This window comes from Bubalus bubalis, chromosome 12 (assembly GCF_019923935.1).
Source record: "Bubalus bubalis isolate 160015118507 breed Murrah chromosome 12, NDDB_SH_1, whole genome shotgun sequence".
Lineage (NCBI taxonomy): Eukaryota > Metazoa > Chordata > Mammalia > Artiodactyla > Bovidae > Bubalus > Bubalus bubalis.
In genome coordinates, this window is record NC_059168.1 from 86,651,082 (window position 1) to 86,666,544 (window position 15,463).

Here is a 15,463-nt window from a genome sequence, read left to right on the forward strand (position 1 = left end):
TCCCCAGGTGCCCCCTGTGCCCTCCAGCACACCCATGACAAGGGTAAGGTATCGAGTGAGGCTTGCTTACAAGGGGCCAGGAGTTCTCTGGGTGGGCGGACAAAGGGAATGGGGTTTGCCAGGGCGAGGGGGCCGGGAGAGAACCCACCCCACGCCACTGATACCCAGACGGGAGTGGTGAGCCTGACTACAGAGTGCCAGGAACGCCGTGCAGACGGCAGAGGAGGGGGTCATAGGGAGCAACAGAAGGGGGGCTGGAAGGGGGTGCTGGTAATGCCCCCCCCACCCTCCCCAGCAAATGCCCACGCCCCCTGAAAACGCTCAGAATGAATGTAGCCTGGGACGCAGGGCTCTGCCCCTGTTCGATCCAACAACAAAAGCTCTGAGTTTGAATCAAACAACGTTATGAATCACAGGGCATCTCCTTCTCGCTCCTAACGCTCTTTTGAAGGAAACCTAAGAGCCCACAGCAGACTGGACACCGCTGGCTGGAGGCAGGAGCCAGTCTGAGACTTCAGAAGCCCCCATACCAGCCCCTTGATAGATCTGCTCCCTCTTCGGTCAGCCTTGGGGGACAGAGTTCACGGTGAGGGGGGCGCCCTCATCCTAGTTGGCTTATTACGCACGGAGGTTTGGGCCACCAGCGCCCGCACATGGTGGAGTAAATTCCTCCAGCTGCCTGGGCCTGGCCGGCTGTGCAGTGACTCATGTAAACCAAGCCCGCGTGGGAAAGACCTGCAGGCAGGCAGCAGAGTGAGTCTGCAATTCTATGCCAGTGCTCCGAGCCAGACGTGAGCTGCAGTCCTCCCGCAAGGCAACGTCCTCCCTGTGGGAGAGGAAGCGAGCATCCTGGCCAGGGGGCCCACACCCCGCAGCCTTGATGACTGGCAGCTCGCAGGGAACACGTTGGACTGGGTCCTGGAATCAGGCAGTCCCCTGTCTCAAGGCTCCAGACAAAGCCTCTGTTTGCTCCTCTGTTAAATGGGACCACTGTCAGTCTCGGGGAGCTGAGTCAGGATGGGGACTGTGTACAGAAGGGACCCCCCCTCACTGGGCCGTAAATGGCCAGCCTGAGTCTCTTCCCAGGACCCCCTCTCTAGTCTTCTGGTCTTGGCTGTCTCTTAGCATCTCTGGGCCTCAGTTTCCTTGGCTGTAAATGGGAAGAACGGTCCCAGCCTGTTGATTTCACAGCATGGTGGTGAGGATAAAGGGAACTGAAGGCCAAGAAAGGGCTCTGACAAATATGAAGCATCAGACAAATATATGGAAGTTCTGTTGCACCTTTTATGATAAAAGAAATGTGCAAAGTGCTTGATGAGCTTAATCACAGTATCAGACAGAGCCAGGCTCGGAGGCGGGTCCACACTTTCCAGCAGACCCTCTACCTTGCATGCTCAGTGCACACGAGGGTGGGCAGAGGGGCTGGGATCCTAGGGGCTCAATACATGCAGCGGCGGGCAGGGCCAGTGAAATTCCAACTCCTGTTCTTCAAGAAGAAAATGAGGGAAGAAGACAGGAGAACCCAGCCCTGCAACAGCGCAGACCCCTGGCTCACGCTGCCAGGGCAAATTGGGCTCTAGCCAAAGCCCCCCAGGATCGGCACAACGGTGCACACGCACTAAGTCACTTCAGTCGTGTCTGACTCTGTGACCCCAGGGACTGTAGCTCCCCAGGCTCCTCTGTCCATGGGATTCTCCAGGCCAGAATACTGGAGTGGGTGCCCATGCCCTCCTCCAGGGGACCTTCCTGACCCAGGGATCGAACTCGCATCTCTCATGTCTCCTGCATTAGCACGTGGGTTCTCTACCCCTAGCGCCACCTGGGAAGCCCTCAGCACGACAGCGGACGCCACAAAGGCCCATCCCCAGGAGAGCAGGGCCTGTCCAACTGCAGGGTGTCTCCTGGGGCTTCTAGCTGGTTCAGGTCCACGGGCTTGAGGAGCCTGTGGACACTCAGGACAGGCTCCTGAAGGACAGGGAGCTTCCCAGGAACTGAAGACCAGCCCAGAGCAACCCCAGTGTTCCCGGGGGCTGGCCGCTCAGATCTGTGTGGACAGGGTGGACCTGAGACACACTTGTGCACACACACACCCTACTGCACACACCACACATGTCATACACACCCCCACACACAATACCACCCTACACCATACACACACACCACACACAAAACACACACCCTACTGCACACACCACACACATCACACACACCCCCCACACACAATACCACCCTACACCATACACACACACCACACACAAAACACACACACCTCCCACACTATACCAGCCCACACCATACATATACACCACACACACACCCCCACACAATACCACCACACACACACAGCCCCACACACACACCCTACTGCACACACCACACACGTCACACACACACCCACACACAATACCACCCTACACCATACCCATACACCACTCACGCACACACACACACACCCTACTGGACACGCCACACACGTCACACATACACCCCACATAATACCACCCTACACCATACCCATACACCACTCACGCACACACACACACCCTACTGCACACACCACACACACCCCCACACACAATACCACCCTACACCATACCCATACACCACTCATGCACACACACACAGCCTACTGCACACACCACACACGTCACACACACCCACACACACAATACCACCCTACACCATACCCATACACCACTCATGCACACACACACACCCTACTGCACACACCACACACGTCACACACACCCCCACACACAATACCACCCTACACCATACCCATACACCACTCATGCACACACACACACACCCTACTGGACACGCCACACACGTCACACACACCCCCACACACAATACCACCCTACACCATACCCATACACCACTCACGCACACACACACACACCCTACTGGACACGCCACACATGTCACACACACACCCCCCACATAATACCACCCTACACCATACCCATACACCACTCACACATACACACACACACCCTACTGGACACACCACACACGTCACACACACCTCCCACACTATACCAGCCCACACCATACATATACACCACACACACACACACCCCCACACACCCTACTGCAAACACAACACACGTCATACACACACCTGACATGTCACACACACACCTCACATAATACCACTCGACACCATACATATACACCACACATACACACACATTTCCTACTGGACACAGCACACATGTCACACACACACACCCCCCCCACAACACCCCCCAACACCATACACATACACACACACCCTACTGCACACACCACACACGTCACACAGACATCCCCCACACAATACTCCCCCCTAAACCATACACCTACACCACACAGACACACACACACTGTATTGCCCACCCCACACACATTTCACACACAACCCCCCCACACCATACACACTCAGACACACACACATACACCACGCACAGACACACACTCACACTCGGCATGGCCCTTTCCTCCACACTGCTGCGGCCCCACCAGGCGCTGCCTGGAAGCCTCAGTCGGTTCTCTGGCTCCAGTGGGAGAGAAACCAGGTCTGGTGGGGCAGGGGGTGGTGCTCTCGGGAGAGAAGGGCTTTCCAACACAACGGTGTATGCAACAACAAATATTTCACCCCAGGAATTCAGTTATCTCGGAGAAACCAGTGTGGGCCACGCTTTCCATTCCTTCATTCCCGCCACAGCTACTTCATACGTGTCCTAGGCTGGCACACACTTTATGCACCAGGACCCGAAGGTGTGACTTGTGAGCCACACGGGAGCCAAGCTCTGCTGTGGGTGGGTCCCTGCAGTAGAGGAGGGCTGGGGCGACATGGCAGAGGGCGTCAGCATGCGGGGAGACATGAGTGTGTGGAACTGTGTGGTGTGGCTGGAGGCACGCGGCCAGGGATGTGGACGGGGCCTCATCTGGGCAGGGGCTGCAGGGAGCCTGGGCAGCTCTGTGACTTCAGCAACTCTGGCCCGAGCTTCTGGGGAGACCACCAGCAAGCGCCCCATCCCTGCTCCACAGCTGGGCCTGTTACCTCCCCAGGCACCTTCCTGGGCAACGAGCAGCCTAACAACACATCAGTACCGAGCAGCACAGAACAGCGTGGGGCAATACAGAGCAGTGGAGGGGAATGAGGAACGAATGGATTGATCAACAAATGCAGGATGCAGGGAGCAGAGGCAGCGGAGGAAAGAAGAAAAGATACCATCAACCCTGAGGAGTTGGAATTCGGACTAATGACCCAAAGGGCAGTTCACACTGGTAAGTAAAAGTGAAGTCACTCAGTCGTGTCCGACCCCGTGGACTGTAGCCCACCAGGCTCCTCTGTCCATGGGATTTTCCAGGCAAGAGTACTGGAGTGGGTTGCCATTGCTTTCTCCAGGGGATCTTCCCGACCCAGGGATCGAACCCAGGTCTCCAGCATTGTAGACAGACACTTTACCATCTGAGCCACTAGGGAAGGCCTTCAAATTGGTACAGTCTGAGTCAAAAAATACCTGAAAAACTGCCTCTGCATTCTTTCTCGGGCAGATGGTAAAGGTGGGAACATGGGAGAGCCCTGAGGGAGATGAAGGGTGTCAGTGAGCAGACAGGAATCAGATGTTACTATAGGACCGCTGTCCCCCCACCCCCCGCCCCCAAGGGTGCGGTCGGGATGCCTGGGCAATCTTGGGCAAGTCACGTGCCTCACAGCTTTACTTTCCTCATCTGAAAAATATGAGTTTGGACAACGTGGCCCCCGAGGCACGTTCCACCCTCAAAAACGTCCTGGAATCTACTGCCAGTGGGAGCCTGGACGGCACCAGAGACGTTCACCCACCCGGCGACCGTGTGTGTCCCTCTCCCCAGGATCCCGGTTGGCAGACGCATTCGCTTTTCTCCCCGCAGGTGGGAGAAGGCTCATTTCTGCCAGGTTCCGCGCCTCAGCCATGACTCAATTCTCAATCCATGGGCCCCAAATGAACCCTTTCCAAATTGTGTATTCCTGTGCCCCAGATAATGAGGTTTGGTCACATTCTAGGATATCTTGGGTAGAAACGGAAGCAATGTCATGATGAACATTAGACTTGAGGGGTTTTTGAGACACCCGTGGCCTTCTGGGGTTTTGTGATGGTTGACACAGGGCTTCGACCTCAGGGCGAGGTCCCCCTCTGCGAGGTGCTGCCCACAGCAGAGCCCCTGGAGGCAGGGCTCCAGCCTAATGCTGCCTGGCTTCACTTACGTACGGTTCAGCACATCAATCCCGTTCTCTGTGTGTGTGTGTTTTGAAACTTGGAAGAAAACTTCCAGTGAATCATCTCATCTGCTATTTGATTCATGTTTAATGTCTTTGGAGAGAAATAAAAAACAGTAAGTCATTCTCCCGAAAAGTGGCATCAGCCTGGCCAAGACGCTGGGCGCACCAACAGTGACATGCCAGCTGCCTCTTGGTGGCCCCAGGGCTACAGTCTTGAGTTGTCATCAGAGTGTATTTATAATCCGAGTGAAGACATCTCCTAAACACTGCCCTTTGCTGTTTTTATTCTTAAATCACAGCACCAGAAGCCAAAGATTCTGCAGGCAGAGCTGGTGCCACAGCACAAACTCACACAGAAAGTGTCAGTCAACACACATTATCAGAGCACCTACTGAGTGGGGATCAAGGTGCAGAGGTGCATGCGTGATAGGCTGTGAGTTGTGTCTGACTCTGTGCGACCCTATGGACACCAGGTTCCTCTGTCCGTGGGATTGTCCAGGCAAGAATACTGGAGTGGGATGCCATGCCCTCCTCCAGGGGATCTTCCCGACCCAGGAATTGAACTCTCGTCTCCTATGTCCCCTGCATTGGCAAGCGGGTTCTTTACCACTTAGCACCACCTGGGAAGCCCCTGGTGAAGTGCTGGTGAGGTGTTGGGGATACAGAAATGTACAAGGTGCCCCCAAAGTGCTTCCACTCTAGCTGGGAAGGAAGGAAGGTGTGAATCCCTCTTTCCTTCCTTACCCTGAGTTAGTCTATACTCTGAATCAAGCGTGGTGCTGGTGTGGTGGGGACAAAGAGGGGAGGGAAGGAAGGCGGCATTCCAGGCTTGTAGCTCAGGTCCTTCCCGATTCTTTTCCCCAAAGACGTAGAACTGAGTTTCAGTTTCTCAGGGCGTGGCTAGCCAATAATCCCACAGCCGATCAGTACAACATCTAAAGTACAGGGCAGCGGCGTAGCTGGTGAAAGGAAGCAAGGAAAGAGGGTGAAAAAGGGCGACAAGGGCAAGGGCGCCCCTGGCAGGCAGCCCCAGATCCTCTGCAGGCTTAGCAGTTCAGTGCATCTGCAGCCTTGGCATGCTGTTCAGCGTGCCCAAGAGCCCATCTTCCTGGCCCCTTAAGGTCTCCACATTGCCCATCAGAGCCCCTCTGACCCCAATATTCTGTGACATCCGTGAAGGAGCCAGTTTCCTGGAGAACCTCTGAAATCCTCAGAATAGCCACCCTGTGACATGGGTGTTGCTAAGTGACCAACGTGCCCCTGGGGTCTGACCAACCCAAGGACATGTCAGGGATCCACAGGACAGGAAATGTGAAATGCAGGCTGTCCCAGAAATCGTGGCCATGGGCCTGGGCCTAGGCCTGGGCTGGATGTGAAAGAGAAAGATAAGTGAGGGCCTGATAGGAGAGGCGGATGATCTAGGGGGACAGTCCAGGTGGGCTCAGACCTTGCTCAGGGGCCTGGCCAGGGGCCAGCAGTCAGTGAGACCCTGGGGACATCACTTCATCCTTCGTCTGTGCATACTCTCTGTCTCACCCCTTGGGAGCTGAGCAAAGACAGACCGGCAGGTGCCCTTCCTTTGACCCCTGCATTTCTCCTTCCCGAGCAGGTGTAAGCCCGGGGCCAGGCCTCCCTCTCTCGGCACGCATGCAGCCATCTCGTGCAGAACCCCACCTGGAGCAGAAGCTCAGGGATGTTGAAGACAGCGAGCCCCTGACCTGGGGCTCGCCATCCTGCAGGCGGGCCAGGACATGGCCCCCATCCCTCCACTGACCATGCAGTGGATGAGAATGCCAACCTGTGTGCACCACAGTGTGTGCATGTGTGTGTACGTGCATGTGAGCACGCATCTGCCCACAAGGCCTGTCATGCAGGGCCCGTCCCCGTGGTTGAGGGTTGGAGGGGACACTCACAGGAAGTGATATTGCCAAGTCATTGCTGGTCACTCTAAAAATAACCCTCAATGTACAACCTAGGAAGGATTTCCCTTTCCGGGTGCCCTGCCTCGAAGCCACCACAGTTTCCACTCTGAGGCCACATCGGGACAGCCAGGTGGACCGCATTCAGAGTCAGCCTGCGGCCTTGCTCTCCTGGCCTCTTGTCCTGCAGAAGCCCTGTCTCCATGCCCCTGTTCATCCAGCATCTTTAGAGCAGTGCTTAAGTCTCTGTGAGGAACAATTACGTGTGAAGTGAGCGAGGGGCTCCCCATGCAGGGTGGTCTCGACTGCACTGAGATGCTGCTCCTTGCTGGGCTCGTGTTGTGAGTGTCCCACTCCTCATGCATGAACTACAGCCCCAGCAGCTGTCTGGCCCATCCCCTCTCCCCGCACTTGTGCATCCTCTCCCGTGACACGGATCTCTTTGCTGCCCCCGAATCCCTCAGACATGCTGCTGCCACAGGCCCTTTGCACTGGCTCTTCCTCTGATACCAAACTGCTCCCTCGCCTCCACTGCATCTAGGCTCAGGGCACTTGTCAGTGAGGCCTTCTCTAACTCCTCTGTCCAAAACTGTCACCCCAACACACATTCTTATCCCCTTTCCTACTTTATTTTTTTTCTCTGTATTTCACTGAATTCTTTCTCTCTTCCCTGAACTAGAATATGGAGTCCCTGGGGCCAGGTTTTATTCAAGTCAGTTCTCCACTGGAAGCCCAGAGCCTGGACGCTCTAGTGTGAGTGATCAGTACACACTTTGTTGAGGGGATGAATGAGTGATTGCTGGCAGAAGGCTGGGACCCGCAGCCTTAGCACTCAGGTGCCTGCAGCAGGTAGACAGAGATGGAAGACTTGGGGGATAGGCCCTCCTGTCCATCACCAAAGGGAGAGGGGCAGAAAGAGGGGTCCTCCCATTTCCCATCACTTGGTCCAGGACATCCCAACCAAGGACATTCGTTGTCAGAGGTGCCACCTGCCTCCCAGAGTTTCTGCTCTCTCGGGGGTGGGGGATAAGGGTTACTGAGTCTTTGCTGGGTGAGAAATGAAACACCCAGGGGGCCTTGGGATGGAAGGAGACACCAGGGACCACCTCCTCTGCCCTCTTTGGACCCCTCCACCTGCTCCAGCTCCTGACACCCAGCTACTAGCCTCAGGAGGACCTAACCTGGCCAGGCACCTCCCCTTGTGCCCCTGTGTCCACCCACCAACCTCCAGCTGGACCTCTGTACACAAGTGATATCCAGGTAGCCAGATCCAGCTCCTGCCCCCTCCCCACCCCCCACCACACATTTCCCAGCTCCGACAGGGCTGGTGAAAGATCAGACCAATGAAAGCGGCCATGTCTGCTTCCACATGGAGCTGTGTCTGTTTTCTTTGGGGAGAAAAGCCCAGAGACCCACTCTGAAGTCTGTCCCCAGACCCGCACCCTGGGTCTCTTGGCCCACACCAGCAAGTACTTTCACTGGGTGAGCAGGGAAGGTGAGAGAAGGAAAGGCAGGGCAGCAGCAGACACACCCCTCCCTCAGGAAGTCTACACCCTGGTGTCCAAGCAAGAGAGGCAGGAAGGCCCCACCCACGGGATGTGGGGGCGAGACTGTGCCATCATGGGGGTGCTGGGCAGACTGCCCCCCTAAAGCCTTCCCCATTCTTTCCGCTGACTGAGTCAAGTCCCCACACGCTGGCATGTGGACAGGACCCCACAGAGAGGTAGAGGCCCCTTAGAGCCCCGTCCTTACCCCATCTCACCTGCCCCCCCGCCCCCACCACACCAGAGCACTTACCCAAGGCCGAGCGGAGGTGGAGAGAAAGCAGGGGTCAGAACCTCGGAGGCCGCTTCCACGTCCTGGCCCAGGCTGCTAGACCATGCCCTGGAAGAGAGGACAGATCCGTCACGTGTGGCGGGGCCACCCGGACCCAGAGCCCACTGACTTCCTCACCAGTCACTTCCGTACAATCTACACACATTTCCCCATGATCCTCCTGTAATACAAGGTTCTCTTCCTCCTTAGGGGCTGGCAGGGCTCTCCTTGCCCCTGCAGAATGAGGGCTGCATCTCTCCTGAACTGACTGTGAGCTCCACAAGGCCAGAGAGTCTGTGCCTTCATTTCTGGGCAGCCAGTGCCTGGCTCAGAGCTTGCATGCAGCAGGCGCTCAATAAATAATCCCTGTTTGAGAAATGAGTGCCCCCAAATGCATCCCATGGACATGACTGAAAGCACAGTGCACTTGTGCTCAGTCAGAATCCTACCCTGCTTCAGCAATGCAGGGCTTCATATGCCCACTACATCACTGACGCTCACTGCTAGGATTCAAGACCTGGAGTGCAAACACCACGCATCTCCCCACCAGATATGCTCACTGGAGGTCACTGACGTACTTTATGTATACACATATACACCAGTATGTACCTACATGTAACAAACACTCTTATTAGACTTTATTTTTTAGAGCAGTTTTTTCATTCGCAGCAAAGCAGAGCAGAAAGAACAGTGTTCCCACTTACCCCTTGTCCCCAGACACAGCCCTCCTCATGTTCACAGTCCTTCCCCTGCAGACTGGGGTACCTATGTTACAACTAGTGGATCTAGACGGATACACGGCATCGCCCCCAAGCCAGAGCTCACAGGAGCTCATTCTTGGTGTCGTATGTTCTGTGGGTTTGAACAAACATGTAACGTCCTGTTGTTTGGTTGCTCAGTCGCATCCGACTCTTTGCGACGCCGTGGACAGCAGCATGCCAGGCTCCCCTGTCCTTCACCATCGACGTTATAATATTAATATCATACGAGGCAGCTTCCCTGCCCTAAAATCCCCCTCTGCTCACCTTGTCCCCTATTTTTCTAAAGGTGAGGTTCACGTCAATGATCTCAGCTAAGTCATCTCATGACTCTGGAGCCCTGCTTGGACACTCAGGGAAATTAAAGCCTGGACATGGTCCAGGGTCCTCCACAAGGTCACCCTGGTGAAAACCAGTAAGTTGGCATCAGCGGCAGAATGTGCTAGAAGCAATGTGTCTGGTGGTCATTTTATCATCTTGACCTCCTATCAGCCCTGGCAGGGAGGGTCCATTCTAACTCTCCGGTTTACAGAGGAGCAAACAGATTTGGGGACACGTGTCAAGGTCACACGTGGCCAAGTGGGATGCCCAAAATGTACACCCCTAAACCTACCTCTGCTCTTTCCAGATGCCCTCGTCAATTACAGGAGCTTATAGGAGGCGTGGGTATGCCACAGGCAAGCACCCTCTCAGGTTAGGGGGCTTTTGCTTTTCCAGTGTTGGATCATGTGTGCCCTGGGCCTGTGGTCCTCCTGCAGGTGGTGGTGGTGGGGGGGTGCCCTCCAGCCACTCTGCACCATGAATGTCACAGGGGGGCCTCCCTTAGCTGCAGATCATCTGCACAAAGGCCCCACCATTTCTAGCCTCTGGGGGACAGACCTGCATGAACATCAAGCTCAAGGATCAGCTCAGGGACGGTGACGGCATTCCTAGTCCAGGTGGACACTGTCCTGTCTCACCAGACACGCCCCAGCTCTCCCAGGAAGAGCTCTGTGGAGTGGGGACAGCAGAGGTGCTCTTCTGCGCTGGGAGGCCCTGTGACTGGGGTGGGCCCTATGACCCCCGCCATCCTCAGTGTCCCCAGCTGTGACACGGTGGATGGGCCGGATCCCTTGGGGAGGCTGGACCAGCTCTGATCCCAGGTTTCCCAGCAGGAGGAGCCATCCTTCCAGAAGGCTCTGGCTCCCAGTCTGCTTGGGAACACTCCATTAACTCAAATTGCAAATTTCCTCCTGGCTCTATCGGCTAAGCCACAGGGGCTCCCCGGCCACCAGCTTTCCTGTGACAGATACAGATGACAGTCATCGCTGGAGACGGAATCAAGAGGCAGAAGTCATTATGCAGAAATAATTATGTTGAGTTATATCTGGTTGCTCCTGATTTCTGTCTCTCAATTGTCTTACAAATGGTCATGCCACTTCCTCTCTAGGAGAACAAACTGTGGATGCTTGGGTGATTCAAACAGACTTCCTGGGCCGGAGCCTAGTGCTCCAAACTCCTGCCAGGCGGGGCATCAGCATCCAAGGGCTGTGATGCCCTTTCCTTTCTCCGAGCACTTGGGAGAGAGGAGAGGTAGAAGACAGAAGCCCTGGGGAGGGAGCACACTCCCTGACTCACCCACACACACCCCCTGCATTGGACCCTCCTTCAAGGCCCGCTTCACCTGGGTCCCTTTCTTCTGGGGCCCATCCTGATCTCCCAGCCTTTTGTTCACTTTATGCCCAAGGCACCTCCCTCTCCTAGGTCTGGGGTCTCTGGGTGGGGGGTGACTCAGGCCGTGACCAGCTTTGACTCATTTTGGTACTCCCAGCTCGTAGCACAGAGCAAGGCCCTGGGAGAGCAGAGAGGGCTCTGTAGCTGGGCTGCTTGGGCTCAAATCCTAGCTCTACTATTTCCTAGTTGTGTGACCCATTATCTACCTTCTCTCTGCCTCAGTCTTCCAGGATGTAAAATGGAGATGATGATAATCCTACCTAGTTCATCAACCTCTTAAAAGATTCCGTGAGCAAATGCACACACACACAAAATACTTGCTCATAGGAAGATGCAATAAATGTCAACAATGACTAAAAGAGCACAGAGAAGCCTTGAAAACACTCTTGTAAGAATCGAAGCCAACTTGAAAGACACAGACTACTGAAACTGACTCAAGAAGAAGTATGTCTGACATACCTATAACAAGGCAAGAGACTGAATTAGTAATCAAAAAATTACTCATGAAGAAAAGTCCCCACCAGGCCCAGATGGTCTTACTGCTGAGTTCTATAAACATTTAAAGAATTAATAACAATTCTTCACAAACTCTTCCAAAAAACAGAAGAGGCGGGAACACTTCCCAACTGGTTCTATGAGGCTAGTACGACCTTGATCTCAAAACCAGACAAAGTCTCCACAAGAGAAGAAAGCTACAGACCAATGTCCCTAATGGCCAAGGATGAAAAGAAAAACAAACAAGACCTTAAAAAAAAAAAAAAAAACCAGCATAGCCAATCCAGTACCATAAAGAATAAAAAGAATTATACATCATAGCAAATGGGATTCATCTCAGGAATGCAAGGATAGTTTACCATCTGAAAACAATTAATGTTGTACATCATACAGTAAAATAAAAAGCAAAAATCACATGCTAATCTCAACAGAGGCAGAAAAAGCACTTGACAGAATCCAACATCCTTCCATGATAAAAACACTCAAACTAAGAACAGAAGGAAACTTCCTCAGTCTGACAGAGGATATGTGTGAAACACTCACAGCCAACATCACACTTAATGATAAAAATACCAGATGCTTTTTCCCTTCGATGAGGAATGAGACAAGGATGCCCACTCCTGTCACTTCAATTCAACATTATACTAGAGGTTCTAACCAGGGCAACTAGGCAAGAAAAAAGTACAAGGCATCTGAATTAGAAAAGAAGTAAAACTATGTCTATTTGCAGATGACATAATATTTTATATAGAAAATCCTAAGGAATCCACTAAAAAAAAAAGTAATAGAACTAATGACATAATTTAAGCAAGGTTGCTGGATACATGATCAACATACAAAAACTAAGTGTATTTCTATATACAGGCAATTAAAAATCCAAAAATGAAATTAACACATTTCATTACGAAAACAATTCTATAAGCAATAGCATCAAAAATTATTTAAAAATTTATAAAATAAATTTAACAAAAAAATGCAAAATGTATTCTGAACACTACAAAACATTGTTGAAAAAAATTAAAGAAGATCTAAATAAGTGGGAAAATATCCCATGTTCATAGATCAGAAGACTTACCACTGTTAAGATGACAATACTCCCCACACTAACCTCCAGGTTCCCCTTCAGAATGCCAGCTTACTGCTTTGTATTTGGCTGATTCTAAAATTCATATGGAACTTCAAAGGACGCAGAACAGCTGAAACAGTTCTGGAAAAATAAAAGAGTAGAACTCACAGCTCTCAATTTAAAACCTTACTACAGGGGCTTCCCTGGTGGTCCAGTGACTGAGAATCCGCCTTGCAATGTAGGAGACGTGAGTTCGATTCCTGATCCAGGAAGACTCCACATGCTGTGGTGCAACAAAGCCTGCACCTCACAGCCACTGAGCCTGTGCTCTAGAGCCCAGGAGCTGCATCTACTGAAGCCCACAAACCCTAGAGCCTGCACCTCACAGCCACTGAGCCTGCGCTCTAGAGCCCAGGAGCTGCATCTACTGAAGCCCACAAACCCTAGAGCCTGCACCTCACAGCCACTGAGCCTGCGCTCTAGAGCCCAGGAGCCGCATCTACTGAAGCCCACAAACCCTAGAGCCTGCACCTCACAGCCACTGAGCCTGTGCTCTAGAGCCCAGGAGCTGCATCTACTGAAGCCCACAAACCCTAGAGCCTGCACCTCACAGCCACTGAGCCTGTGCTCTAGAGCCCAGGAGCTGCATCTACTGAAGCCCACAAACCCTAGAGCCTGCACCTCACAGCTACTGAGCCTGTGCTCTAGAGCCCAGGAGCTGCATCTACTGAAGCCCACAAACCCTAGAGCCTGCACCTCACAGCCACTGAGCCTGTGCTCTAGAGCCCAGGAGCTGCATCTACTGAAGCCCACAAACCCTAGAGCCTGCACCTCACAGCCACTGAGCCTGTGCTCTAGAGCCCAGGAGCTGCATCTACTGAAGCCCACAAACCCTAGAGCCTGCACCTCACAGCCACTGAGCCTGTGCTCTAGAGCCCAGGAGCTGCATCTACTGAAGCCCACAAACCCTAGAGCCTGCACCTCACAGCTACTGAGCCTGTGCTCTAGAGCCCAGGAGCTGCATCTACTGAAGCCCACAAACCCTAGAGCCTGCACCTCACAGCCACTGAGCCTGTGCTCTAGAGCCCAGGAGCTGCATCTACTGAAGCCCACAAACCCTAGAGCCTGCACCTCACAGCCACTGAGCCTGTGCTCTAGAGCCCAGGAGCTGCATCTACTGAAGCCCACAAACCCTAGAGCCTGTACCTCACAAGAGAAGCCACCGCAGCGAGAAGCCTGAGCACCACACCCAGAGGAGCCCCCGCTCGCTGGAACTAGGGACAAGCGTGTGCAGCAACAAAGACACAACACAGCCAAAATTAAATAAATTTTTTTCTAATGAAAGAAAAGATGCTCAACATCGTTAGTGTTTAGAGAAATGCAAATCAAAAGCATAATGAGATATCATTTCACACCCACTAAAATTTTGGGAAAAGAAAACATCAGATCAATGCAAGTGTTGGTGAGGATTTGGAGAAATTGGATCCCACTGCTGTTGGTGATGTAAATGGTGCAGCCACTTTGGAAAACAATCTAGCAGTTTCTCAAATGAGTGAACATACGATTATCATATAACCCAGAAACTCCACTCCGAGGAAGAAACCCAAGAGAAATGAAAACAAACGTCCATAAAAAAACTTGTTCATAGCAGCATTATTAAACAACCCAAACGTTCATTACTATATGAATGGATAAACAAAATGTGGTATTTTCATACAGTGTAATATCATTTAGCTATAAAAAGAAGTTCTGACATGTGCTACAATATGGATGAACCTTGAAAACATTATGCTAAGTGAAACCAGCACAAAAGGACAAATGTTGTATGATTCTGTTATAGAAAATGCCCAGAATAGGAAATCTATAGAGACAGAAAGTAGATTAACCATTTCTTAGGGCTGGGGAAAGGTGGATAGGAGAATCAGACGTGGTAGCTAAAGGTAGTAGCCAAAATTGTACCCACTTTAGTATGTGTCTAACCTATATATACAAAAAAGATCTTCATGACCCAGATAATCATAATGCTGTGATCACTCACCTACAGCCAGACATCCTGGAATGTGAAGTCAAGTGGGCCTTATGTATCACTAAGAACAAAGCTAGTGGAGGTAATGGAACTCCAGTTGAGCTATTTCAAATCCTGAAAGATGATGCTGTGAAAGTGCTGCACTCAATATGCCAGCAAATTTGGAAACTCAGCAGTGGTCTCAGGACTGGAAAAGGTCAGTTTTCATTCTAATTCCAAAGAAAGGCAATGCCAAAGAATACTCAAACTATTGCACAACTGCACTCATCTCTCATGCTAGCTAAGTAATGCTCAAAATTCTCCAAGCCAGGCTTCAGCAATACATGAACCGTGAACTGAATCAGATGTTCAAGCTGGTTTTAGAAAAGGCAGAGGAACCAGAGATCAAATTGCCAACAGTCACTGGATCATCAAAAAAGC

The 15,463-nt window shown here is 52.4% G+C and overlaps 1 protein-coding gene across 5 annotated transcripts in view; it reads right to left on the reverse strand.

Annotated features, from left to right (window-relative positions):
• HPCAL1 (hippocalcin like 1) overlaps positions 1–15,463 on the reverse strand; it is a 117,954-nt gene that overhangs the window by 21,957 nt on the left and 80,534 nt on the right. For 3 of the 5 annotated variants that reach the window (XM_006073772.4, XM_006073773.4, XM_006073774.4), the window contains one exon: positions 8,968–9,054. Coding sequence is in view for 1 of the 5 variants with exons in the window: in XM_044926253.1 (XP_044782188.1) it covers positions 6,141–6,210; positions 8,968–9,054 (157 nt within the window). In the remaining 4 variants the exon portion in view is untranslated. Of the gene's footprint in view, positions 1–3,346; positions 6,211–8,967; positions 9,055–13,026; positions 13,165–15,463 lie in introns of those variants that run through there. The other 2 variants (XM_006073776.4, XM_044926253.1) reach the window with 2 other exon arrangements.